This window comes from Polyodon spathula, chromosome 44 (genome assembly GCF_017654505.1).
Source record: "Polyodon spathula isolate WHYD16114869_AA chromosome 44, ASM1765450v1, whole genome shotgun sequence".
Taxonomy (NCBI): Eukaryota; Metazoa; Chordata; class Actinopteri; order Acipenseriformes; family Polyodontidae; genus Polyodon; species Polyodon spathula.
In genome coordinates, this window is record NC_054577.1 from 3,331,619 (window position 1) to 3,356,618 (window position 25,000).

General features: G+C 47.4%; 4 protein-coding genes and 1 pseudogene across 12 annotated transcripts in view; 2 read left to right on the forward strand and 3 right to left on the reverse strand.

Moving 5' to 3' along the window:
- Positions 1–215, reverse strand: part of LOC121305684 — a 2,418-nt pseudogene extending 2,203 nt beyond the window's left edge.
- A 440-nt stretch (positions 216–655) lies between these two features.
- LOC121305715 (phospholipid scramblase 2-like) lies at positions 656–8,206 on the reverse strand. Of its 2 annotated transcripts, none has more exons than XM_041237438.1 (8): positions 8,111–8,206; positions 6,691–6,769; positions 5,808–6,163; positions 5,311–5,353; positions 4,150–4,370; positions 3,024–3,185; positions 2,638–2,799; positions 656–2,203 (listed from the first exon to the last, which is right to left on the reverse strand). In XM_041237438.1, the coding sequence occupies exons 2-8, from the start codon at positions 6,701–6,703 to the stop codon at positions 2,144–2,146; spliced, it is 1,017 nt and encodes a 338-aa protein (XP_041093372.1). In that variant the 5' UTR covers positions 6,704–6,769; positions 8,111–8,206; the 3' UTR covers positions 656–2,143. The 2 variants fall into 2 exon arrangements, with proteins under 2 accessions (XP_041093372.1, XP_041093371.1); XM_041237437.1 differs by having other exon boundaries at positions 8,051–8,157.
- A 3,076-nt stretch (positions 8,207–11,282) lies between these two features.
- On the reverse strand, positions 11,283–24,057 carry LOC121305695 (thyroid receptor-interacting protein 6-like). Of its 8 annotated transcripts, XR_005948112.1 has the most exons (12): positions 23,962–24,057; positions 21,257–21,455; positions 20,670–20,824; positions 20,253–20,360; positions 19,189–19,830; positions 18,700–18,778; positions 18,355–18,524; positions 17,556–17,734; positions 16,964–17,084; positions 16,414–16,603; positions 13,058–13,220; positions 11,283–11,899 (listed from the first exon to the last, which is right to left on the reverse strand). XR_005948112.1 is itself a non-coding variant. In XM_041237392.1 (10 exons), the coding sequence occupies exons 2-10, from the start codon at positions 21,444–21,446 to the stop codon at positions 13,182–13,184; spliced, it is 1,752 nt and encodes a 583-aa protein (XP_041093326.1). In that variant the 5' UTR covers positions 21,447–21,455; positions 23,962–24,057; the 3' UTR covers positions 12,883–13,181. The 8 variants fall into 8 exon arrangements, 6 of the variants coding, with proteins under 6 accessions (XP_041093326.1, XP_041093322.1, XP_041093325.1 ...); XR_005948111.1 differs by lacking the exon at positions 11,283–11,899 and having other exon boundaries at positions 12,882–13,220; XM_041237392.1 differs by lacking the exons at positions 11,283–11,899; positions 16,964–17,084 and having other exon boundaries at positions 12,883–13,220.
- On the forward strand, positions 13,871–16,057 carry sst5 (somatostatin 5). Its single transcript, XM_041237395.1, has 2 exons — positions 13,871–14,110; positions 14,757–16,057. Exons 1-2 carry the CDS (start codon positions 13,976–13,978, stop codon positions 14,934–14,936), a joined length of 315 nt encoding a protein of 104 aa, XP_041093329.1. The 5' UTR covers positions 13,871–13,975; the 3' UTR covers positions 14,937–16,057.
- Positions 22,874–25,000, forward strand: part of LOC121305685 (cellular tumor antigen p53-like) — a 12,492-nt gene continuing 10,365 nt past the window's right edge. Inside the window, exon 1 of the mRNA XM_041237377.1 lies at positions 22,874–22,882. Coding sequence (XP_041093311.1) covers positions 22,874–22,882 — 9 coding nt within the window. The remainder of the gene's footprint in view (positions 22,883–25,000) is intronic.

Below are 25,000 nucleotides of genomic sequence, written 5' to 3' on the forward strand. Positions count from 1 at the left end.
GTCTGAACAGGTGTGTCTAGAGGAGGGGGTGTAGGGAGAAATCTGGAGACAGGAGGGCGCCGAAAGGTCGAGACAGCGACAAACACACACACACACACAGAGGCAGTGTTGCCTTGCTTTGGCTGCTGGGCTGGGCTGGGTTTGCAGAGCAGGGAGGCACAGATACATTCCTGAGTGATGAGCTGGTTCTTGCAGCCTTCTTGCAGCCTCCCCATGCAGCGCTACATGGGACCCTGGAGTGAAAACTGCTTTTATAAGACTTGAACGATCCAGCAACGATTAACTAACACCCCCCACCCCCCCCATATCACTGAGAGGAAATATAGCGCAAAAATTTGCTCTGTTGTGTGCCCAGTCCCGATCCTGGCGGGCTGATTCCACTCCAGGTTTAACAGGGAACACGAGACAAGGAAACAGAAATATTTTTATTAGTCTCTCATTCCAGAATGCAGGTTTCATTCAAACCCTAAAACAGCAAGACCCGTCGAACCGCTCTCTGTTCTAAATGACGCTGTGAAAAGAGATTCGGAGTCCGACCCAGGGAAAGCAATCCTCTGAATTCAGCTGACATTTTAACCAGCATGCCCCCCCCAGATCACAGTGCAGCGTATCGAGGAACCAATCCCACCCCAAAAACCAACGTGAGACGGTTATATTATACAGATATCTGTTTATTTTTTTATTAGCATTCCAAAACACGAACTTCATTTGTTTACTTAAGATACAAGAACTACAATTAACACACTGGACTTCAAACTGTAATACAAAAGGCACATGGAATGTAGCTTTGAAAGAGGTGCAAAATAACATTGAATAGCTTTGCAATGCAAACGGAGGACTCTTCCCCTGTGTCAGTGGATAAAGAGTCCAGTTCAATAACTGAGAGCTTGGTTGGAAACCAGCAGGGGGTCCCCTGGAAGCAGGGTTGAGGCACACAGCTGGTGTATTCCACAGCATGCAGACAGAGAGGCTGACCACCAGATGGCGCTGGCTCCTGTGTCTATAAAGGCATATCTAGTTTATGTTCTGTGTCTATGGCAGGCACTAAAATGTACGTGATATAATCTACTCTTTAAGGCAACTGTACACGGTCTTGTATTTTGCCCAGGCTTTTTAAATCAATTGACTCTTAATAAAATCCATTTTTTTTACAAAATCATGTATTTTACTCCAGTGCATAGCACAGGACAGGGGAAAAAAAGTTGTAAACTGTTGAAAACAAACAGGGGGATCGACTCATAGTGTAGCGACGAATCAGGACACTTTCTTTACACGGCATGTCGCAATGGAAGCCCGTGTCGCGATACAAGACCAAAAGCACAACAGATCACGGAGGGGTTCTTGAACGAAGAGGGCACGTTGGGTTACCCCCGATTCTAAATGGTCAGAGGCTTTCACCACACGTCTGTATCAATGCGTCAGAAACATGGAAAAGTACCACGATACTCTAGCGGCTAAGCTGATCTATATATTGGGATATCCACTGCCTGGCCACTTTATTAGGACCTGTGCCTAGTCTCAGACTCCACAAGGCGCTGGAAGGTGTCTAGATCCATTCCCTCGTTAGTATTGAGTGCAGCGAGGCAGGCAGAGGGCAGTGATGACGAATCGTTCACGCAGTCAGATTGAGATCGCTGTGGCGTCCGTGGAAGAAGTCTCTGCCCTGCTGCTCACTCCATTCTGGCTCAGTGGAGGCTGCATTATTGAAAGCAGCCGTCAGGTCTCAGCATTGCTGGGCAGACTTGATGCTTCAGTCAACTGTTGGTTCAGAGTCATCAAGGGCCCCCCCCCCCGGGGTATACCAGGAGACCCCCCCACCAGGGCCACGCCCAACCCGATCGGAGAGGGGACGCACACACAGGTCCTAATGAAGTGGCCAGGCAGTAGACAACTAATTGATCTGATCAGCCTTTACCCCTGATAAGACACAAGTGGATAGTATTAGAGCATTTTACAGTCCAGGCTGAGAAATTCCCTGCTCCACCCCCTGCTCAGAATATCAATGGATTAAAATGGAAGTGCGGTTTCCTTCCAGGTTTGGGATTTCGCGGGTTTGGTTTGGTTGTTTGAGAGCGGCAGCACGCACTTTGCAAAGGACTCAATCTCGGTGCTGGTTTTGGTGCCGCTCGGTCCCAGCGACCTCTCAGGAGAGGACGGTGTTGCGCTGGGACACCTCTCCAGTCTTCTCGAAGAACATGAAATCCTGGAACACACAAGACACAACAGGCTGGTCAGCGACGCCCATCTCCCCTCAGCAATTCCAAACCAGAGCTCTCGACAAGGGGGAAAAAATTTTAAAAAACTTGTGGCCAAAACGTTCACCTAGAATTTCAGGATTGAGACAGAATTAAAAAAAAAAAAAACTATATGAATAATATTTCAGGGCAGCAATACTTGCTTGTGCCCTGTTGCTATGACGAACTCAAAGGGAGAAATAAACACTGTATCTCCCCCCTTCCCCTACAGACTAACACAGACAGCTTGTGGTGAAGCTATCCTGTGGAAATTTTAACACATCCAGAACAATAGAAGTTTCATAAAAGGCACAGTCACTGTTATTGCTCGCTTCCTTTTGGATGCAGCAGGACCAGGATTCCGACACACCCCCTTTCCCCCTCTCCTCTCCCCGGTACTCACGATGAGGAAGCAGGCCCCAAGCAGCACTGCCTTCACCTTCACATCCAGATCCAAAGGGAACTGAATCCCGAAATTATCCGTGTCGGTGAAGACCTCCTTCAGCAGCCCGCTCCACTGCTTACTGATTCGACCCACACTGGCACCTTCGTCCTTCATCTTCAACTGAGCACAGGGGAGCAGAGACACATGCAAACACAGCAGAGAGAGGCAAGCAGAGAGGAGAGGGAGAAAGGGTTAGATAGAAAGAGAGACACAAGCACAGGACAGGCAGAGACAGACAGTCCTTGCTTACTGTTTATTGATCAGGAGGACACTGGAACTCTGAAAACATGCATAACTGTCAGACACTCAGCAGGGCCAGAAACGCAAAGGTGAGGCTCCAGTACCTCGAAGTTGATGTCTCCACAGCAGTTGCTGGCGAAGCAGGGCCCCACCACCCTCAGGACGGTCTCCCTCGAGGCGTTCTGAATGGAGAATTTGGGCAGGAAGGGGTGCCACGTCTGAACCACATAGCCGATCGTCGTGCCCCGCGGAGCCTGCACCTCCAACTGACATCAGAAACACACACGAGTCAGCAGAGCGGCCTCACTGCCTCCCTCCCAGCGTCTCAGCTACAATCACTAGAGCCACACTGCCTCCCTCCCTCCCAGTCCCTCCTCAGCTCCACTAGAGCCACACTGCCTCCCTCCCTCCCAGTCTCTCCTCAGCTCCACTAGAGCCACACTGCTTCCCTCCCTCCCAGTCCCTCCTCAGCCCCACTAGAGCCACACTGCTTCCCTCCCTCCCAGTCCCTCCTCAGCTCCACTAGAGCCACACTGCTTCCCTCCCTCCCAGTCCCTCCTCAGCCCCACTAGAGCCACACTGCTTCCCTCCCTCCCAGTCCCTCCTCAGCTCCACTAGAGCCACACTGCCTCCCTCCCTCCCAGTCCCTCCTCAGCTCCACTAGAGCCACACTGCCTCCCTCCCTCCCAGTCCCTCCTCAGCTCCACTAGAGCCACACTGCTTCCCTCCCTCCCAGTCCCTCCTCAGCTCCACTAGAGCCACACTGCTTCCCTCCCTCCCAGTCCCTCCTCAGCTCCACTAGAGCCACACTGCCTCCCTCCCTCCCAGTCCCTCCTCAGCTCCACTAGAGCCACACTGCCTCCCTCCCTCCCAGTCTCTCCTCAGCTCCACTAGCGCCACACTGCTTCCCTCCCTCCCAGTCCCTCCTCAGCTCCACTAGAGCCACACTGCTTCCCTCCCTCCCAGTCCCTCCTCAGCTCCACTAGAGCCACACTGCCTCCCTCCCTCCCAGTCCCTCCTCAGCTCCACTAGAGCCACACTGCCTCCCTCCCTCCCAGTCCCTCCTCAGCTCCACTAGAGCCACACTGCTTCCCTCCCTCCCAGTCCCTCCTCAGCTCCACTAGAGCCACACTGCTTCCCTCCCAGCCCCTCAGCTCAGAGTGAATATCTAGACTCATCAGTCACACCCCCCCCGGTGCAGGGCTGTGCTGTCGCGGTGGGGCGCAGTACCTCTTGCAAGCAGCAGGGGCACCAGCAGCTGGCACACTTGTAGGGTCGCACCAGGTGGATGACCTCGTGGTCGCTGTTGTCGGTGATCTTCATGTTGAAGTGACGCAGGGAGCCGCAGCAGTTCCTGTTGCAGCAATCGTTCTTCTCCGTGGCCATGTAGATCTTCTGGCCCACGCTGTTCTTGATCTCGTACTTGTTGTTGGTCTCGAAGCCGATGAAGGCTGGGAGAGAGGAGGGAGCGAGACGATGACACAGCGGGCACTGAAAAACGCCTCAGATTTCTACATTAGGGGATTAGTTATTTATTGGCGGAAACACGCAGAAAAGGCGAATGGAAATGACTTTGATGCGGACCCTATAGGAGGGCTGTGTGGTCCAGTGGTTAAAGAAAGGGGCTTGATAACCAGGAGGCTCAGACCCCAGCTCAGTCCCTGACTCCCTGTGCGGGACCCTGAGAGAGTCACTCAACCTCCTTGTGCTGCGTCTTTGGGGTGAGACGCTGTTGTAAATGACCCTGCAGCTGATGCACAGTTCACACACCCTAGTCTCATATCTTGTAAAGCGCTTTGTGACGGTGCTCCACTATGAAAGGCGCTATATAAAAATAAAGATTATTATTATTATTATTATTATTATTATACAAACCCTTGCAGTCCTGAATTTCTGTCACGCTGAAAAATGCGAAATTAAGTCATGTGATTCAAAAAAGGAACTCCTTCATTGAATCTACAGGTCTGGCCAAAAGTTTTGCATCCCCTCGAATTTTAGGATTAAGACATTAAATCAACATAACTTAGATCTTTTATTTATCATGTAATGAAGAAACTACAAAAGGATACTGCAGAGAAAGAAGCCATAATAGCAGTACAGTGGTGTTCATGTTCGAAATATCAGATTTGTTCGTGAAGTATATGGAAAACTACAAAGCAGGTGTGCAATTCAATATGTTAGCGTAACATTATTCAACAGGCTTCATTTGGCGCTAAGATAAGGCAGGACCTTGGGGTCCCGTCAGGGCTGAAAGGGTTAAACTTTGTTGCCTAGAACTTCCTGTGACTGAACCCGTGACCTTTTCACAACGGGGTACGGCCAAGCAGATGCAGCACGCGATCGAAGGAAAAGCGACCCCCCTGAACTCAGCCGTTTCATTCCAGCTCTTACCTTCAAGGAGTTCAACCTTCTGGTGAACCAGGATCTGATCGATCTGAAAGGAAAACACGCAGAAATCCTGAGTTCCACGCACTGGACGTTATTGTTATTTTTATTTTTTTTTACAGAGTGCAATCTTGTCTAGTGAAGCCCTGTGTTATCTCTGCTTTAACCCCTGGTACGGGGGCTGCTCTTCAGTTCCAAGCTCAGTCTCAACTAGAAACCGGTTTCCTGGAAGTCAAGGCATGCAAACTGAAAACTTTCTTTAATCTCGTGTTTGGTTTTTTTTTGTTGTTTTTTTTTTCTTTAAATGAAAACACAGTTTCTTTCAAAAAGCACACACACGAGGGCTACATTAGCGATCGGGATGATTTCTGAAAGCAGACGCTGTCAGTAAGAGCACAAATGGACATTGCTGTTTAAACCTTTGGATAGATGTGGTAAAAATTACTAAAAATACAATGGCGATAGTGAATGAATATAAAAGTGTGCCGGCTCTCCCTGCTTACCTGTGCGAGGTACTCCAGCCCCGGGGGCACTCCGGTGGGCACAGCGGAGTAAGGGGTGACCTGGTTGTGGGGATCGTGTGCCGGGGAGGGCCCGGGATTGGTGGGGGCAGGCTGGTACCCGTGGGGGGGGCTCAGCGGACCTGGCTGGTAGCTCTGGGTTGGGAGAGGCTGGTAGCCCACGGGCTGTGCAATAGGGACAGGCTGGTATCCCCCGGGCTGAGGGTAGACGCTGAATCCTGGAGGGGGTGCGGGCTGGCTAGGATCTCCATATCCGGGCTGAGCCATGGGGTAGGGGGGCACAGAGTATCCCCCGGGCTGTGGGACCGGGTAGGGAGGCTGGTTCAGAGGTGGGTAACCTGTGGAGAAAAAAACTAAAAGTGTAGTTTTGAAAGATACACATTTTACAGCCTTTTTATATACCTGGTACAGCGTGAGGCTGAAGAAAGTTCTCAGTTGCTCTAAAGAAACCTGTTTGCACTTCCTAGGGCAGCAGTGTCAACCAGGATGACAAGACAGAGAAAGTTTAGCTGCGTGAACTGAAAGCAGATCACACAAGACCGTCCCACTTCAAATGCAAAAGCGAAATGTTTCTAAAACACACCCCAAGGGATATTCAGGGTGTGTGGTTTTAAGGTTTTATTTCAGAGCGTTACACACACACACACACACACACACAAAACAATGGACGAAATGCATTTTATTTTGCATTATATTATATTATATTTTGCAATATGTTCTCGGTGCTGTACCATATCGCAGTGCTGTAAATACAGCGATGCGCTCGACGTTGTTCATCTATAAACGCCCGGACAGGGCAGGTACTAGCGCATTGTTTCTGCTGAGGTGTGTACAGATGGTTGAGAGGAAATAAACGTGTCCTTACCAGGGCCAGACATGATGCTGGCAAGGAGTCCGCTTCACTGCTGGAGAGTCAGCCTGCCTCCTCACTGGTCCAGAGGTTGCTAGGAGACAGGAGGGGGCTGGTAAGGGGTTGCACACTGAAAACAGTCCAGGGATGAATTAAGAGAGAAAACAAGCCTGGAAAAATCCTGAAGTCCTTTGTTAAAATTTAAACTCCATTTGTCACCGGAGCAGACCGGAGCCCAGGTCTACAGAGGCAGGTTAAAGGCAGGAATGAGAGACAGTGCACTAGGTCCCTTTTTGGCATCCCCAGTGTAAATGAACACACTTTTAATACTGGGTTGTCGATACACTGTAATTAAAGCCCACGCTGGTTTCTGCATCGACCCCTGCACCGTTACAGAGCAGACACTGAGCTGAACTGCGCAGGAAATGCCTGCTTTGGGAATGTAAAAATCAAGGACATACCAAGATGTTTCACGAGAGGGTGGTTATTGAGAGTACTGGTGTTTTAAAAATGAAACTTACTGGGCGTTTAAATTGCAGTGGGTTTTGCATTTCTGTGAAGTTACAAGCGTTTTAAAAAATAAAAAAAAAAAACTGGTGGAAAAAATTAATCATGAATCTAAATTAAAAAAAAAAAAACCAGCCTTTGTTTTGCAAATGTATGTCTGAAGCGAAACCAAAATGATACAACAACTATTAAGACACTATATTTTAAATAATCTTTGACTCAAATTAAGAACATAGGAAAGTTTACAAACGAGAGGAGGCCATTCTGCCCAGTCTTGCTCGCTTGGTTGTTAGCGGCTTATTGATCCCAGAATCTCATCAAGCAGCTTCTTGTATCGCTCTCTATAAAAAGCAGGACCCCCTCCCTCCTGCCCCCCCGTTTTGATATGATATTATTTAGAATACGACAACATTAAGAGCTATAGACGCCATTTTGTGCATTTTTCTTTGGAACAAAAGCGCAATTCTCTCGTCAACAGCAAATACAGCCCGAGTATCGTTTCCTCTGTAACCCCCCACCTCGACAAAAAATACCCCCCTCCGTTCACCAAAGCACGGCTCCGTTTATTTCTGCGATTGCTGCATTATTATTCTTTGCAATCGTGTTGATAATAAATTGGCTGCAAACTTCAGAAAAGACATTGTCTTGGGAATTCAGCTTATAGTAAATACGTGAAAATTAAAAAAAAACAAGTATTTATATGTATTATTATTATTATTATTATTATTATTATTATTATTATTATTATTATTATCGAGGGGGAAACACACAGACTCTCCTGCTTGAAACCAAACTACAACAAACACACAAAACAAAACAAAACAAACACACAACAACGACTTGCTTGCGTCTTGTGTGAACTTCTTACCTTTAAAAGCCGAACCTCCCCCCCCCCCCCCAAAAAAAACAAAAAAAAAACAGAACAAACCCCAGTTCGGCTGTATAGCTGCTGTCTTTCTTTGGATCCTGAGAGAATTTGACAAGCCACAGAAACAAAACCTGCCCTAACTAAACTCCCCTCCCTGTCTGTGCTTGCGTGTGTATGTTTTTAAGTCAGACGATAAATCATTAAGCATAGTTTTGTGGGGTTTTTTTTTTTAAGAAGGTTTTGTTAGGGCGAGTTACAGCTGGAAACAGTCAACACCCTTATGTCCGTAATATTGAACGACACCCTCTTTATATCTCAAATGTCCAACAGAAAGGGGGACAGAAAGCCGGAGAATAGCCGGAGAATAAATCAGCAACCAATACAATATGAAACTATAGTCAAGTTTAAGATTGCGTCAATAGACAAGTTGTCCTATAGTGGTTCAATTAAAGACGAAACACCTTGCAGAGCGGTGCATAATAAAGTGGACGCGCAGTTTGTCACAGTTGCACGCTTTGAATGGTTTAATGATTTATTTATTTTTTTATTTTGTTTTGACAGATTCCTGACAGACTTGGCTTTTTTTTGGTCGCCATTTTATTTCAAGTTGTGGGGGGGTGGCCTTCAAATTTCTGCATCGAGGGATTGATTCTGTTTTGAAGTCAGGTTTGGGTGTATTTCTAGACAGCTTCATTACAAACCTTCCCCTGCCTGCCGTACAGAAAACGACTCAGAAAACACACCCGTGCACAATTCTAATTATGTTCATATATTTAGAAGGCACTGTATAGTATTATCATCTATGTTTAGGAGCTTTGTAGCAGCTTTCTGAGTTTTATAACTTCCAGCTGAAGTCTGCTGTGTCTTTTTTAAACACAGATCCCGTTTTATGATGAACAGAATGACGGCATTGTCCCTGTTGCTACTAGGACCGGTGTCCAGTCTTTAATTCTTCTGCTGTAGGATAGATTCGGTTCTTTCAGCCTCACTTCAGCCATGGGATTCGCAGCTGCTGTTCGCTGGACTCTCTCTAGATTCAGCTTTTAAGTAAGTCATGGCTCGGTTGTTACTGAAAGAGGTCTTGATACCAGGAGGTTCAGATCCCGGCTCAGCCACTGACTCCCTCTGTCTGTGTCTGTGTGTGTGTGTGTGTGTGTGTGTGTGTGTGTGTGTGTGTGTGTGTGTGTCTGTGTCTGTGTCTGTGTGTGTGTGTGTGTGTGTGTGTGTGTGTGTGTCACAGTGTGTGTGACCCTGAGCGAGTCACTTCACCTCCTTGTGCTCCGTCCTTCAGATGTAAAGCAAACGAGGTCCTATTGGAAGAGACTCTGCAGCAGCAGCAGCGGTTGTTGATGATGCAGAGTTCACCCCCCCCTAGTCTCTGTAAGGCGTTTTGGATAAAAGCCTCCGCTAAATAATAAGGATCATTGTTATGGGTGTTTGATGTTTTTTTTGTTTTTTTTTACTGATAGTTCTGGCTCTGTTTCAGCAGTAAGGTCTATTCGAGGGAGTGCTGTGTGAAGGAGTCAATGCAGGTGTGGTTGGAAAGTGTTAGTCACAAAGCAGGATTACAGATCAACTCCCCTCCAGCTTATAACACGGGCAGCTGTTTTCTTTGGGAGAGGCATCACCTAGGAGATTCCGGGCTGCAGCTTTCCCGAAGGAACGCGGTCTGATCACCTCTTTCGCTTCCCAGAGGAAATCCCTTTTCCAACACATGCTTGCCGCAAGGAGCGCAAAAACGCGTAGGACAGCACAGCGAGGAGGGTGAACCCTCTCTGTCATTACCGGCGTTGGGCTCTCCCTGGTGTTAATTTGAGGAACTAGCATGTTGAATTAAATAACACTGCAGTCGCAGAAGCGGTGTGTAACTCAATATGTTAACGGAACAGTTTTCAACGTGTTTCATTTGACTTCATGAAGCAAAATTCTAGCATTCTATAGGGTGATGATGCAAAACTTTTGGCCAGAGCTGTAGGATTCATACTCCCCATCTCAAGCTAGTTAAGCAAAATAATACACACCCAAATATATATAATATATATATATATATATATATATATATTATATATTTATATATATATATATATGAATATATTTAATTAAATCTATTGATGAACACTGGAGATTAATATCAATAGAGCTAGGCGATAGAACGCGTAAGAGCTAGATGTGATTGGATATGCAAATGAGGCGTCAGAGCAACTTATAAAAACAGCACATGGAATAACTTTTTGTGTTCTTAAGTTATGTACGAATATATAATAGTGAGAGACGGAGGCACAGAGACACAAGCAGAGACACCCACAATAAATAATACCAATACCAAGTTTCAGCACAGTGGGATTAGCGGTTTTGCAGGTACAGTGCATGCACAATTGTAAAGCGTGATATACGTACATATATGACCGCTTGCACCTGTGCTGCTCTGCTTGACTCAGTTTAGTTTCAGTAACACTGATGAAGGCACTAGAGCCCAAACGCTGCTCTGCTTGACTCAGTTTAGTTTCAGTAACACTGATGAAGGCACTAGAGCCCAAACGCTGGTCTGCTTGACTCAGTTTAGTTTCAGTAACACTGATGAAGGCACTAGAGCCCAAACGCTGGTCTGCTTGACTCAGTTTAGTTTCAGTAACACTGATGAAGGCACTAGAGCCCAAACGCTGGTCTGCTTGACTCAGTTTAGTTTCAGTAACACTGATGAAGGCACTAGAGCCCAAACGCTGGTCTGCTCGACTCTGTGCTAAAGCTTCTTTGTACCAAGATGCATCCCAATTTCTTGAGCGTTTCTCCTGATGTATGACATTTGCACTCCCGCCTCCACTGTATCCCCTGTGGGGATAATAAGAACATGTAATGTGAAGCCCCTGCCTCTTTAAGATTGATCTAATAGATGACCCCCCTCCCCAGAGAGGAGAGTAACAGATGGCAGGGATGCTGGCTGTGCCTCTAGTGCTGGATGGAGCCCTCTCACTGGAGCAGCTAAATGTCATCTCTATTGACCTTGTCAATTCAGGTAGTCGTTTCATTATAATTTAGGAGAAACTGTCCTTTCTTTAATTACGAGAGATCAGTCACCTTGCCTTTTATTTTAACCCTCGAGATGCCCTCTCTGTAAGAGAGCTAAAAGGGACTGCCAAAACCGTTAAAAGCGAGCTCTAAGCATAACGCATCGAATAAATACAGGTGGTGGTCCGTTTTTTTCAAAGAAAAATTGATTTGGTACTTTATGGGTTAAAGGAGTACAGATGCTAATATTGTGCTGATCAGGGGTTAGAGGATGGATTCTGAAGCTGAAGGCAACTCGATTCCAGGAGACAAGGTTTCAGGATGCTGGGCGGCACACCAGGGGAGACTGGGGGGTGGGGGGGGGCGGCGTTTGATACAGCAAACCTCAAACTAGGTCTCCCGGGACCAGGTTTCAAACCGCTCAGGTTGATTTTATCAGGAGGATAAAGTGGCTTCACCGCACTCCTTCAGTTTAAAGCTCCGGTAAGTTTGGTCGAGTTGAAGAGCAGGTCCCGCAGTGAGGCCAGGTGAAGAGGCAGCTTCACGGCGTGTCTTCATTACTCACTCCTCTCGAGTCCCTGGATGCCTCTGGCTGTAATTAACATTCTCCAGCCTGCGTCTGACTGACACGAGAGCGTCCACAGTGTCCTCAGCCACCACGCTGGGCTGCTCTAAACGGCAGCGTGGTGTCCTCATGTAGCGGCTGTCCTGCTGGGAGGAAAGGGGGCACGGCCCAGTGGGGATCAGCCTCCCCCCCCCTCTCCTCACCACAGTGAAGTTCCTCATTGTAACGGTTCAGGTAATCAGACCTGTGAGTGTCTAACAGCTCATGGGATTTAGATTCTGGAAGAAAGGTTTGAAAAGTGACATTCAAAGTTTATTTAACGCATTAATTAACCAGCTAATTTTGGGGATACTTTGGGGATGTCCGTACACCCGTCCGTCCGTCTGTATGACCACATGCTTTTTTTATTATATGCTATACCAGACCTCTCTGTGCTTGTACAGACCTCTCTGTGCTTTACAATATGGGAAGCATTGTAAAGCACAGAGAGGTCTGGTAAAGCACAGGGAAGCATTGTAAAGCACAGAGAGGTCTGGTAAAGACTAGGGAAGCATTGTAAAGCACAGAGAGGTCTGGTAAAGCATAGGGAAGCATTGTAAAGCACAGAGAGGTCTGGTAAAGCATAGGGAAGCATTGTAAAGCACAGAGAGGTAAAGCATAGGGAAGCATTGTAAAGCACAGAGAGGTCTGGTAAAGCATAGGGAAGCATTGTAAAGCACAGAGAGGTCTGGTAAAGCATAGGGAAGCATTGTAAAGCACAGAGAGGTCTGGTAAAGCATAGGGAAGCATTGTAAAGCACAGAGAGGTCTGGTAAAGCATAGGGAAGGGGGCATAGGGAAGGGGGAATTGAAGTTACTTTTAAAAAAAAAAAAAAAAAAAAAAAAATCTTTACAAGAAGAATTAGGAACATAGTTATTGACAAGAGTGTGATATGAATGTTAAACTGCATGGCTGTAAAGTAATTGTGAATAATTATGCACAGAGTTATGCAGCCTAGATGAAAGTATTATCAATGCACACACTGTCCAAATAAATATTTACAGTGTTGGCGCCAAAGGTTTACAGCAGAATACCAACGTCCTCTTTTAGCAGAAAAATAAATTTCACATCAACATGATCAAACAAAAAGTATATTGGGTCATGCCAGACTCCCACTAACAATCCACAGAGCTTAAACCAAAAAGATTGCAAAAGATCTAATCTAATCCGGGCTCACAAACCCAGGTGAATACGTGTCTTTGAGCTCTTATAGCCAAGCGCATTCTTACCAAAATGTCAAGTTCATTGTGTGTCGCACATATAAAAGCGCTAACGTGATTTAACAGACGCTCTTGAGAATATCAGATTCGAGGGATATAGCGGTGTGTCAGTCTGTCTGTACAGCCTTCCGTCTGTCTGTGTGTCCCACGCATTCTGTGCAAAGAAGCACTTTATACCTTTCGGTCTCATCTTTCTGCTCCCCTCTCGTCCTGCTCTCCGTGCTAAATCTGAGTCTTGGGTTTAACTTTATTCCCTTGTTCGTCCCAGGCGGAGGAGATCTTTCTGCCAGCCCTTGTGGGATCAGCCCAGTCCTCTGCTCCATTTGCACTGCAAATATGTCTAGAGAGGAGACACTGTATTCTAGGTGGGGTCAAACTAGAGCATTGAGTTACTATTAGAAGATTTACGGTAACAGGGATATTAATCTTTTAGAAGATTTACAGTAACATTGATACTAGTTATACTTACCCATCAAAACAAATTAGCTTAAGAGTCACTTTCAGTCATTAGCAAAAGAGCTACAAAGGTCAGACACACACCCACAGACAGACACTCACTCGCATGCTGTACTGATCCAGTTTCTTCTAGTTTCACCTTAATAACACTAATGATTACTTTAGTATAAATACATGTTAATTTGGATTCATGTTGTTTTTTTCTGACTTTATGTGAACAAAAAGACACACATTTGCCCGTTTTCCCATTGGAAACAGTGATATTTTGAAATATCACTGTCCTGGTCACAAAAGCAAAGTTTGTGGGGAATAATAGCCATTTTCTATACTTTTGAGGCATAAGCAATTAGGAAAGAACACTTACTACCCAGGAACAAAAATTGTGTTACACAGTGTAATGATCGTTAAAAGACGTTTAATTTGAAAAGCGCTTCTCCAGAGGTACACAAGCGAGACCGCTGTCTGTGCTGAAAGACATACACCTCCGTACAGCCCCCAAATCTCACGTTAATATGAGAAGCGAGTATGCCCTCCTCCCTGCCCCTCTCTCTGACAGGCTGCCCCCCCCCTCCCCTCCAGGTATATAAGGCTCTGCAGTGTCTGGTGTGAGGTTGTGTCTGCGCTGCTCTCACACTGAAGATGATGCTGTGTTCTCAGCTGCAGGTTCTGCTGATGGCTGTGTCCGTGTCAGGGCTGCTGGCCCGGGCTAGTGGAGCCCTGCAGAGCGACAGGTTGACCGAGCTACTGAGGACTGACTTGCCCGAGGAAAAAGAGGTGAGACTGGGAGTCTGTGTATCTGCCTGTCTGTCTGTCTGCTTTTATGTGTTACTGTGTGTGTCTGTCTGTCTCCCATGGTATATATACACTAATTTTGTAGTTTTCTCATGCGTTCCCATGGCTATACCATGTTCTACCATGTTTTTTAATATGCTTACCAGACTTCCCTATGCTTTACCAGACCTCTCTGTGCTTTACAATGCTTTCCTATGCTTTACCAGACCTCTCTGTGCTTTACAATGCTTCCCTATGCTTTACCACACCTCTCTGTGCTTTACAATGCTTCCCTATGCTTTACCACACCTCTCTGTGCTTTACAATGCTTCCCTGTGCTTTACCACACCTCTCTGTGCTTTACAATGCTTCCCTGTGCTTTACCAGACCTCTCTGTGCTTTACAATGCTTTATTACCCTTTGCTATGCTTTTACTATACAAATATATTTTCAAAATATTAGAATTTGTTAACATCTTCATTGCTATTTAACAAGATTCAATAATTATTACAAGATGACATGGGATTTATGTGAAAATATATATATTTTATATTACTGTGCTGAAAATAATCTGAGGATTCGTTTTCCAGTAAATTTCAATATATTTCCCCCGTCCTGCAACTTCTCCTCTGGTCTCTGCTCCCGTTAGGAGCTCTCCCGGCTCTTGCTTCTGAAAATGTTTTCGGATCTCCTGAAGCCAGAGAACGACATCCTCCCTGCCGAGGACTCTGGGATACGAGAGGACGAGACGCGGCAGCTCCCAGCCCCCCAGCGCGAGCGCAAAGCCGGCTGCAAGAACTTCTTCTGGAAGACGTTCACGTCATGTTAATCCCCAGGGGGGGGGAGAAAAAAAAATAGTCCCTGTGACCTCAGCACGAGCACAACCCCCCCCCCGTATGTACAACCTACCTGTATATAAATGCACTCACAGGAATGAAATGTGAACATGAATGTGTAAAAGATCTGAGAATAATATCTTATTTGTTATTGAATTAAATAAGTTTCAGTGTTAATAGGAGTCTGTCTTTTTTTCATTGACTGGAATGGAAACGCGATATTCAATGTTAAGAATGCCCTCTACAGTCCTAAACTAATCTGTTAAGTGGCCTCGCAAGCCTGACGCAGACTGGGTCTGTGTCGACTGGGGGATAGCGAAACGCACCCTGCTGTAGACGAAGCGATCGTTTCGCGAGAATTCGCAATTCCTGAATTTGGGTAAAAATTTCCATCTTCTAGACCCTTGAGGTTCATTTTCCACAAACCTAAAATTGGGTCAGATTGTAAATCGCAAGCGCCTGGCCAGCACAGTTCGAAATGGAAACAGGGCAGCGCGGTTTGGGCTAAGGGCCGCGGGAACATGGTACGCTTTTACAAACACGCGTGTACGGCAAGGGGAGCGAACACCAAACCCCGCGTCCGCTACATGTAAAACGTGGAATATCAGTGGGGGGGAAAAGCCCAGGGATAAGTCACTAGCCTCTCATTTCTGCCAGAGTACGACGGGACAGAGAGAGACAGACAGACGGAGACACAGTCAGACAGTGCAATCCACATCAACACACAAACACCAGCACAACTGTCCCACGACTGAATCTCTCTTGCTGAAGATTTGTAAATTCAGGGAAGAAAATGGATTTTAAATCATTGGTCAGCCCTCCTTTAAAAGGGCGATGTTAAGAGGCAAGAAAGGGTAATCAAGCTTTGGTTGAAACATCAATAGAGAGAGAGAGGACTGCAGCTACTGTAAAACATAGACCTTTATTAATGGGCTCCATTACTTTAGGCAGTTCTGTACTGACAGGATGGAACAGCATAGAAATGTCCTTCTTAACAAGGGTGTAGCTTCCACACACAACCACCATCAGAACTCTCCTCAGAGACATTATTATTATTAATATTGCAATGATCAGGAGCCAGGAGTTTGAGCAGGGTTACAAACTCACACTAGCCCTGCTGCTGCTGCACCCAGTCCTGGGGTTCAGAGCTCCCCTCAATGAAGTCTCTTATTATTATTAATATTGCAATGATCAGGAGCCAGGAGTTTGAGCAGGGTTACAAACTCACACTAGCCCTGCTGCTGCTGCACCCAGTCCTGGGGTTCAGAGCTCCCCTCAATGAAGTCTCTTATTATTATTAATATTGCAATGATCAGGAGCCAGGAGTTTGAGCAGGGTTACAAACTCACACTAGCCCTGCTGCTGCTGCTGCTGCACCCAGTCCTGGGGTTCAGAGCTCCCCTCAATGAAGTCTAATATTAATATTGCAATGATCAGGAGCCAGGAATTTGAGCAGGGTCAGGAACTCACACTCGCCCTGTTAGAAGTGGCCGTGGGGTGCGCACAGGCTGCAGGGTCCAGGGTCCCGTTAGCAGTCGGTGGATATTTTGGCAGACAAGTCCTGGATTCTCCGGGCACTGCAGCCCTTGCACAGGATGTGTCCATCGAGAGGGTAACAGCCGCGCCCCTCTCCCCCCGAAGACAGCAGCGAGCCGCAGTCCTGCACACACAGGGACAAGGGTTCAAAAAAAAAAAAAAAAAAAAATCACACACACACATTCCTGTTGAAGTGACCATAACAAAATAGAGCCATACGTTTTCTCTCCCTAGCCCCTGCATTCCAGAACTACACTGGGTTAAAAGAAAACTCAGTTTGCAAGCCGTGCTTTGACGCGGTCTTGCACTCCCTGGGTCACCTGGAGGGTGAAATTGTTCCAGGTGGGATACTTCCTTTTGGGGTATATGAAGGACCTTTTTATTTGATTGTATTGCATGTTCCCAGGTGTTGCTACAACTGTTGAAATAAGGAGCGTGTTTTGTTTGAATTACTAGTTTACATCTTGACCGCTTTTCTCGGTACCTCACACATGTAGCAGTTCACATGGAAGCTGCGGTCCAGAGCCACGATCCTCACCGTCTCCTCCTGGCCGCGCTCCGGCATGATGGCGTCACCACACGCAGAGCAGCGCGGGGCGAACTTCCTGCCACGCAAAAACAAGAAAAACCTTCGCTTGACCGCCCAGGACTTTGCCCTCCACTTTCACCCTGTGTGTCAGTGCCCGCATGTGCGGGGGCGCCTCTCTGCTCTGCCTGTCCTTGCAGGCAGTGCACCTGGAAGGTGTCTGTGCGTCCCCTCCCTCCGTACTCTGCTCCTGCCTGTGGAACTCTACGCAGTGGATCTGTGAGCTGTCTCAGTGCGTATCTCTCTCTCTATTATATATATATATATATATATATATATATATATCCTCTATGTAGTAGATCAACAAAGTGCCTTGTGTTTCTATAGATCTCTCAATGCTCACTTGTGGAACTCTGTGCAGTATGTGAGCGCGCGCTCTCTCTGTCTCTCTGTCTCTCTCGTACTGACCTGTGGAAGTCCTCGATGCAGTGGATCTGGGAGGTGTCAGTGTGTGTGTGTGTCTCCCTCTCTCTCTTTGGTCTGTACTGACCTGTGGAAGTCCTCGATGCAGTGGACCTGGGAGGTGGTATCCACAGTGAAAGGCACCCCGTCCAGGCAGCGGCTGCACACCACGCAGGTGAAGCAGTGAGGGTGGTAGGCCTTCCCCATCGCTCTCAGGATCCGGTCCAGGATGGGCTGGGAGCACTTGGAACAGCGCTCCAGCGTGCTCTGCAAGAGAGAGAAAGAGTGAGAGAGAGAGAGGGGGGGGGACTCTGCTCCCCCCCTCCCCCCCCCCCCCGTCTTTTTGGTCCCACTTTGCAACAGACTGGAGAATAATATTTTGCCCTTGCTGTAACTAAATCAACGGCAGAGAGAGACAAACCGGCAGCTTGCTGGTTTTAAAGGCTGATCAACTAAAAAGACAGAAACTCTGACGCACTGAACTCCCAAGCCTTGGATTCTTTCAAATTGAAAATACAAAAAACACCCACACCCATCAACCAGCAGGGGGCAGAAAAGGCTGGCTTAGCAGTATTAGCTTGAACACACACACGAAGACTTTGCATTGACCCCCATATACTATAGATTCCCTACTCTACCTCCCAGGGATCAACGCAATGATGACAGTTACAGCAACTAAATGAACAGTCATTCTGACAGAGGCCCTGTGCAGAGGCAGATATAATCACTGTGTCAGCACGCTCTCAATGAGACTCTGACACACACAGATCAGATGAGGGGTTTCATCTCTGTTCTCCCAGCAGGAAAATAGACGTAGATCAGACAGATCCGGGCTCACGGTAGCACACACACACACACACACACACACACACACACACAGCACTCACAATGTAGCAGTTCTCGCAGTAGGATTTCTTCTCGAAGGCGTAGAAAGGCTGTCCTTTCAGGCGAAGCCAGCAGGTGATGCAGGTGAAGCACTCCACATGGAACACCTGGTCCATGGCGATGCAACCCGTCCCGTCCCCCAGGACATTGTCCCCGCAGCGCGCGCAGCGTCCTGGAGAGAGAGAGAGACAGCGTCAGCACGCAGCCTTAGAGGAGAAGACTGACACAGACCCTGCGGCTGCATCTTCCCAGGATCTCAGCACATCACAACATAGCTGCAAAGCTCCTGGCAATATTACAGTCTACAACACGGTCTCCCAGTCTCTCCCAGTCCCTCCCAGTCTCACCAAAGTACTGGTCGCTAGGGGGGTGGTTCATGTCGTACACCAGTTTCTTGGTCAGGCGGTCAAGCTCGTCCTCTGGACCCTGGATCGGGGGCAGGGGGTGGGACAGGGGTGGTTTGTTAATCAGGATGATTTGACGAACATGCAGCTGCACTGAAACGCTAACGAGATCCATTGAAACAGACCAGCACCTGCTGCTAGGAGCGTCAAGTCTACGTTCCCCACCTACCTTCGGACGAATGAATGAGTCTAATTATTATTAATTCATTTTTTCTACTCTTTATGAATCATGTGTCGCTATAGATCTTTTTTTTTTATTTTGTTACTTGGCATATTAATTTTGTCTTTGCTATTTCAGAAAAATATTAAAATCACACCAATATCGCTTTTTTAAATAAGGACACACAACTGCTACAACATGCAGTTGTCAGAACTACAAAACAGGCAATGTAATTATTTCATTATCCAGGTTTACATAGTGCTTCGACTCGCCTTGTTTGGGAGGTACCCCGCAGTCTGGGGGGTGGCTGCTGGCGGGACGGTCTCCTGGCTCCTCTTTGGCCCCCCAGCGCTGGGCTGGTGGGGTCTGGGTCCTGGGGGGGCAGCCCCGAAACCCCGGTACCCTCGATTAGAAGCGTCCGGCAGGGAGCTGGCAGCCTCCGAGGGGAGCGGAGGAGCGGGGTACCAGCCCAGTCCCGAGTCGGGATAGGGGGCTTGCTCCCTGTAGGGGGGTTCGGGGTGCTGCCGGGGTGAAGGCGGGGCGTAGGCTTGCTCTGCCGGCCGTCCCGTTTGGGAATAGCTCCTGACTGGCTGGGCGGTTTGGACCTGGACGCTGAACCTGGGGCTGGGGGGGGTGGAGGCTGTGGTGTAGGAGGCTGGCACTGGCTGGGGGTAGGGCTTGGAGCCCTGGGAGGGGTGGGTGTAACTCTTCTGGGCAGGGGAGGGGGTATAGGGCTGGGCGTTGGGAGAGGGGGTGTAGGAGGAGACTGGAGGGCTGCTATAGGTCACGGGCGCGGTGGCGTAGTGGGGTTGGTGTTGGGAGAGGGCTTGTTGGTTCTGGGGGGGGTGGTGGTAGCTGGGGGCTGGTGTGGGCTGGCCACTAGGTGGCGCTGTGGGTCTGTAGAGGTCGCCTGGCTGTTTGGCATAAGGCACGTTGTCATAGATCAGTGAGGAGAGAGAGAGAGAGACAGTGAGGAGAGAATGAGAGAGAATGAGAATTTGTTATGGTGTGTGTTGGGTGTCATAGTACATGCGATGTGATGCAAAATGGTTTCTTAGAATAAGCGGCTTTGGATGAAGTTTCCTTTTGTTTTGCTGGCAATACACAAGCTGTGCACTAGGTGGCGCTGGTGTGAAACACAATTTGGATGGTCTAGCTTATGTTACATGTGTCAACGTATATTTTTACATTACAGACTTTGAGTCACACCTCATGACTCATTAACCAATAAATTGACTTGGGAGCGTTCGCCAGGAGAAAGAGAATTTCCCTTCCAAGGAGCGCAGTAAGATGAAGACCTTGTGTAAAGGTAACCCGAGCGTGGGGGGTCACTGACCTGCGCCCGTGGGGTACGGGGGTACAGTGGGTTGCTCTCCATGTCCGCTAGCATGCTGGTCAGAGAGTCGATCTCCGCGTCGATGTTGGAGGGGTGGGATCCGGGCTGCTGTAAACACAAACGAGCCACGTGAAACAGAGAACAGTGCTTGGAGAAATGAAGCAGATTACAGCTTGATTTTTGGGTTTAACTTTGATAGATTTTTTCGATGTCAGTCTGGGATCTGAACGAGGGGCCACTAGATCTAAGCTTGGGGAGGGGAGCACCCCAAGCTCCATTCACACCTCTGCAAAGTTGAATACAAAACCTGCCCCTTTCCTTTCAACATGACCGTTCAGAGATCCATCACACTCATTGGGTAACAGATTTAGCAGAACATTTCGTTAGCTCACACTTGAAGATCAAACTGCTTCCTACCTGAAGGTCAAAAGTCACTGGGATTGTCCAGGAAGCCCGCTCCTCCTTTGCTGCAGGGGGTGATGGGTAATAGTGATCCCCCGACACTGGGGAGAAGGGGTGGAAGCCATCTGTCCCAGAATCCTCTGCACGGACGTGTGGCGACGGCATTCCACCTGGAATGTGAGAATCCCGGTTCAGAACAAAGTCAGTGCACTGAGGGAGGAGAGACAAAGAGCTTAAAATAACTACTGCCCGGCCGCTTCATTAGGACCTGTGTGTGCGTCCCCTCTCCGATCGGGTTGGGCGTGGCCCTGGTGGGGGGGTCTCCTGGTATACCCCGGGGGGGAGGGCCCTTGATGACTCTGAACCAATAGTTGACTGAAGCATCAAGTCTGCCCAGCAATGCTGAGACCTGACGGCTGCTTTCAATAATGCAGCCTCCACTGAGCCAGAATGGAGTGAGGAGCAGGGCAGAGACTTCTTCCACGGACGCCACAGCGATCTCAATCCAAAAAAATGGAGCAGGTTTAGATTCTGTGCCTCAAGCCTGCCCTGGACTGGAGGCGATGGGTTGGTGTATTAACCCACACCCTGGGTTGTCTTACCTGTAGGCCCCGTTGCCTGGTATCTGGTTGCCACGCCAACGCCAGGTCCCCCGTTCTGGTCGTAGACCCCGTATTTGGTTACTACGGCGACCTTCTTGGGCGGTTTGTAGGTGGGTGGGCCGGAGGCAGAAACACCTGACCGTTCAGGACTACCCAGAGTCCTCGGAGACAGCCAGGTGGGACCAGACATCTTTCAGAACTAAAATTCATTTAAAAAAAATAAAATAAACGTCATGGCGTCTAATATCAGTCTGTGGCTCTCTCACAGAGTTACTGTTCCCTACATCTTTACCGGCTTCGAGTTTGTCTGCAGAACCCCGAACGCCAGGCACTGACCAGCCCACAGTGTACAGGTAACAAGCTTGGCTGTGTCTTCTTAAACTCCTAGTGAAACCAGGAACTTCTTCAAAGACAGCCTTATTCCCCGCCCCTGCAACCCTGCCCTTGACTTTGTTCATTTCGACAGCAACAAACAGGTTAAAAATCCGCCCAAGATTCTTTGCCTTTCAGTGTTGCTTGGAAACTGTTCACTTCGGGTTTCCCATGGCAACAGGACCAGCAAACAGTGAGTTGATACAAAAGCAGGAAGGCTTCTCAATAAAACAGGAATTTGCATGAGACACACAAACACCATGTGGGATAACATTATCTCTCTACACAGCTGCAAGTTCAGCAAAACACAGTTAACCCTGGAAATGCCTAAATATCCCACAGGCCACAATGCGCTGGCTGGTTCACACTGCCCATCCAGAGTAGAGAGGAGCTGGCCAGTCTGGGAGAGGTCTGTCTGCGTTCCGGTGTAACCTGGTCAGGTTTCGCTGACCGAAGAAGCCGCAATAAAAGATCATGCTTCTATTATCTTTCAATCTCCTTGCATTCAGTTTTTATTTTCTCTCGACCCCCCCCCCCCCCCCCCCGCGTCCGAATTTCTGTAATTTGTGTCAAGCATTTCTACAATTCTAACTGCGCCTGTCCGCGGCTTTTAAAACATGTGTTTCCTTCCCCCAACGCAGAAGAGAAGCTATCATTTCTTCTGCGTCCCAACGAAGAAGAGACTTTGTCGGGTTTGTTTCCAACCCAGCCTTCGCTCAAAAACGGTTGGTCTCTTCAGCCCTCGTTTTTTCGAAGAAGCCCTTCCGCGGAGCACAGGTTCGGGCCCTGTTGGGTAGGAGATACCAAACTGTACAGTCCGAGGTGTTGCCGAGGTATAACGACAATGGAAACCCCCTCCATCTACACCTTGCCCAGACCAGCCAGCTCAGCTATACCCCGGGGGGCAGGCGGTGGAAACCAGGCTTTGTGAAGAGGTACTGACCAGGCCTGGACCCTGCTGCTTTGGATTACCTGAGATCACAATCCAACACCAAACAGGAAGTACAACTGGTACACCACTGTGTAACCATTAACCCGTCCCCTGGGAACACTCAACCCACGTTGCCGAGGGAACTCCAAGCCACTTTTTCAGGGGCAGCGGCTTGAACCCGGTTCCGGGAGACCTAGTTTGAGGTTTGCTGTATCAAACCCCCGAGTCTCCCCTGGTGTGCCGCGCAGCGTCCTGAAACCTTGTCTCCTGGAACCCAGTTCCAAGCCGCAAAAGGTGTTCCCTAGGCTTAAGAAATGCCAGAGGTATCCACAGCATCATCAGGTCAACCTGGGATAGATTTTCTGGAAATACACTGCTGTGAACTAGATGGTGTTTGTTGGGTTGAAAAAAATAATAAAATGCTCCCGGGATTTCAATATGCTTTTCCGGGACATTAAAAAAAAAAAAAAAAAAGATCCTGTTTTATTTTTTTTTTTAATATTATCCCGCGTTTTTAATCGCAATGTCAGCGCTGTAAATTGAGCACAAGTAAGATAACTCAAGACACAGCAATAGACGCACAAAATGAACCGGCTGTCAAAACTATACTAGAATATAAATCACTGTTACCAATTGCGTTGACTAGACAGATTAGTTTCAACTTTTAACTACCGCCCTGAAGTTCAGACGTCCTTTGATCCTCATCCCAAACAAAACGCTTTAGTGTTTTAAAAAAAAAAAAAAACTGGGCATTGTTTCAAAGCCACATTACCACTGAAACCGGGTCGTTACACAAATACAATCAAAGTGGACCGCAACTGTCCCAAAAATAAAAACACGGTCTTTGGTGGGCGTGTCGTGTCGTGTCCCATTTAAGACTTTCATCCGGAGACATTCTGTGGGGACTTTGTCTCGCAATCCCCAAATCTCTCCCCCGCTTTTACCAAAACGCGCGTACCGACTGATCTACGTGTAACATCGGCCACTAGGGAACACTCGAGTCCGGGGATTATAGGGCCTCAACAATATATACGTTATTAAAACAGACACAATGTAAAAATAATATAATAATAATAATAATAATAATAAAATGTGTACGTATGTTACAGGAATTAAGCTATGCTTTTAGCTGATTGCATTTTAAACTCTACGTCTTGGGCAATTTATTTTAGCTACTAGTTCAGTATAAATTTGCATTCGTAAAATATCTAAAAACACAATTTTATAGCGCTTAAGGGAAAACGTGTGTTTTAATCTGAACGTGTAAAAAATTTGCAACTTTTCTCGTGGAATTCTGAAAAACAAACAAACAAACAAACATGCATCGTAACAACAAACAAACAATATAGCTACATGTTACCACCCCTGCAAAAAAAACAACATAACATTTTAAAATGATTACCTCGGCTTCGGTGTTGCTTCTCGTCTTTTTCCGTGCAGTTAGCAGGATTTGTTTTGGTAAATTATAAAATAATTTCCAAAAATAGTTTCTCCGACTTGTTTTCTAATCGCGAAGTCGTACGCACTTACACAAGTTATTGCACAGGGCAATGAATTAATTAATATATATATATATATATATATATATATATATATATATATATATATATATATATATAATATATATATATATATAATAGCGACTATCGCTGTATTTGGACGTATTTCACCATATAGTCTCCAATAAAGTCAGCGAACTGTTATGCGTTATTTATTTATTTATTTGTTTGTTTGTTTGTTTGTTTGTTTTAATGATCCTAATTCATTCCACGGAATTGACTATCGGCAATCAAGACAAATGAATTACTCCAGCTGCGAGTTGAAACTTTTTTTTCTCCATAACACGTCTCCCCCCTCCCTACTGGGATGCCTAGTGCTTGCAAACCACCAATTTCACACGTTTTTTTTTTTTTCTGGGGGGGGTTGTTTTGTTTAACTTTCACCCGAAGTTATTAAAACAAAAACAAACATCAAAAACTTAAGTTGCATTTTTTTTTTTTTTTTTTTTTGCTCCTTGGGTTTCTCCTGCGGGTCCGTGTCGTCACCTCATCCCAAAAGGAATGACGTCAGTGTTTTGCTCACCAACTGCAAGGATGAAGTGGGGACTGGGGCTGACCGGGGCACCACCAGACCACCCCAAATGAGACGCAAATTCACAGTAAAACCTGCAGACCCGCGACTGCCATTGCATGTGTAACGAAAAAAAAAAAAAAAAAAAAAAAGTAATTCTCTTAGAGGGTGAAGGGCGGAGGGAGGGAGGGAGCAGTTCAGTCTCCGTGCCTCAAGCTTGCCCCGGACTGAAGGGAGCCCCCTTTCTCTTAGGGGGGGGGGAGGGAGGGAGCAGTTCAGTCTCCGTGCCTCAAGCCTGCCCTGGACTGGAGGGAGCCCCCTTTCTCTTAGGGGGGTGAGGGAGGGAGGGAGCAGTTCAGTCTCCGTGCCTC

What these genes read in the sequence shown, in the direction of transcription:
- LOC121305695 (XM_041237388.1), bottom strand. Translation starts at nt 21,446, where the DNA reads ATGTCTGGTCCCACCTGGCTGTCTCCGAGGACTCTGGGTAGTCCTGAA. An exon ending in CCCTAGCGACCAGTACTTTG is followed by an intron (nt 18,525 to 18,699) that starts GTGAGACTGGGA and finishes CTCTCTCTCCAG; the next exon opens with GACGCTGCGCGCGCTGCGGG. An exon ending in TGAACTGCTACATGTGTGAG is followed by an intron (nt 16,604 to 16,963) that starts GTACCGAGAAAA and finishes CTGTGTGTGCAG; the next exon opens with GACTGCGGCTCGCTGCTGTC.
- sst5 (XM_041237395.1), top strand. Translation starts at nt 13,976, where the DNA reads ATGATGCTGTGTTCTCAGCTGCAGGTTCTGCTGATGGCTGTGTCCGTG. An exon ending in ACTTGCCCGAGGAAAAAGAG is followed by an intron (nt 14,111 to 14,756) that starts GTGAGACTGGGA and finishes TGCTCCCGTTAG; the next exon opens with GAGCTCTCCCGGCTCTTGCT.
- LOC121305715 (XM_041237438.1), bottom strand. An exon ending in GAAGGTTGAACTCCTTGAAG is followed by an intron (nt 4,371 to 5,310) that starts GTAAGAGCTGGA and finishes CCTCTCTCCCAG; the next exon opens with CCTTCATCGGCTTCGAGACC. An exon ending in GTGGAGACATCAACTTCGAG is followed by an intron (nt 2,800 to 3,023) that starts GTACTGGAGCCT and finishes CCCTGTGCTCAG; the next exon opens with TTGAAGATGAAGGACGAAGG.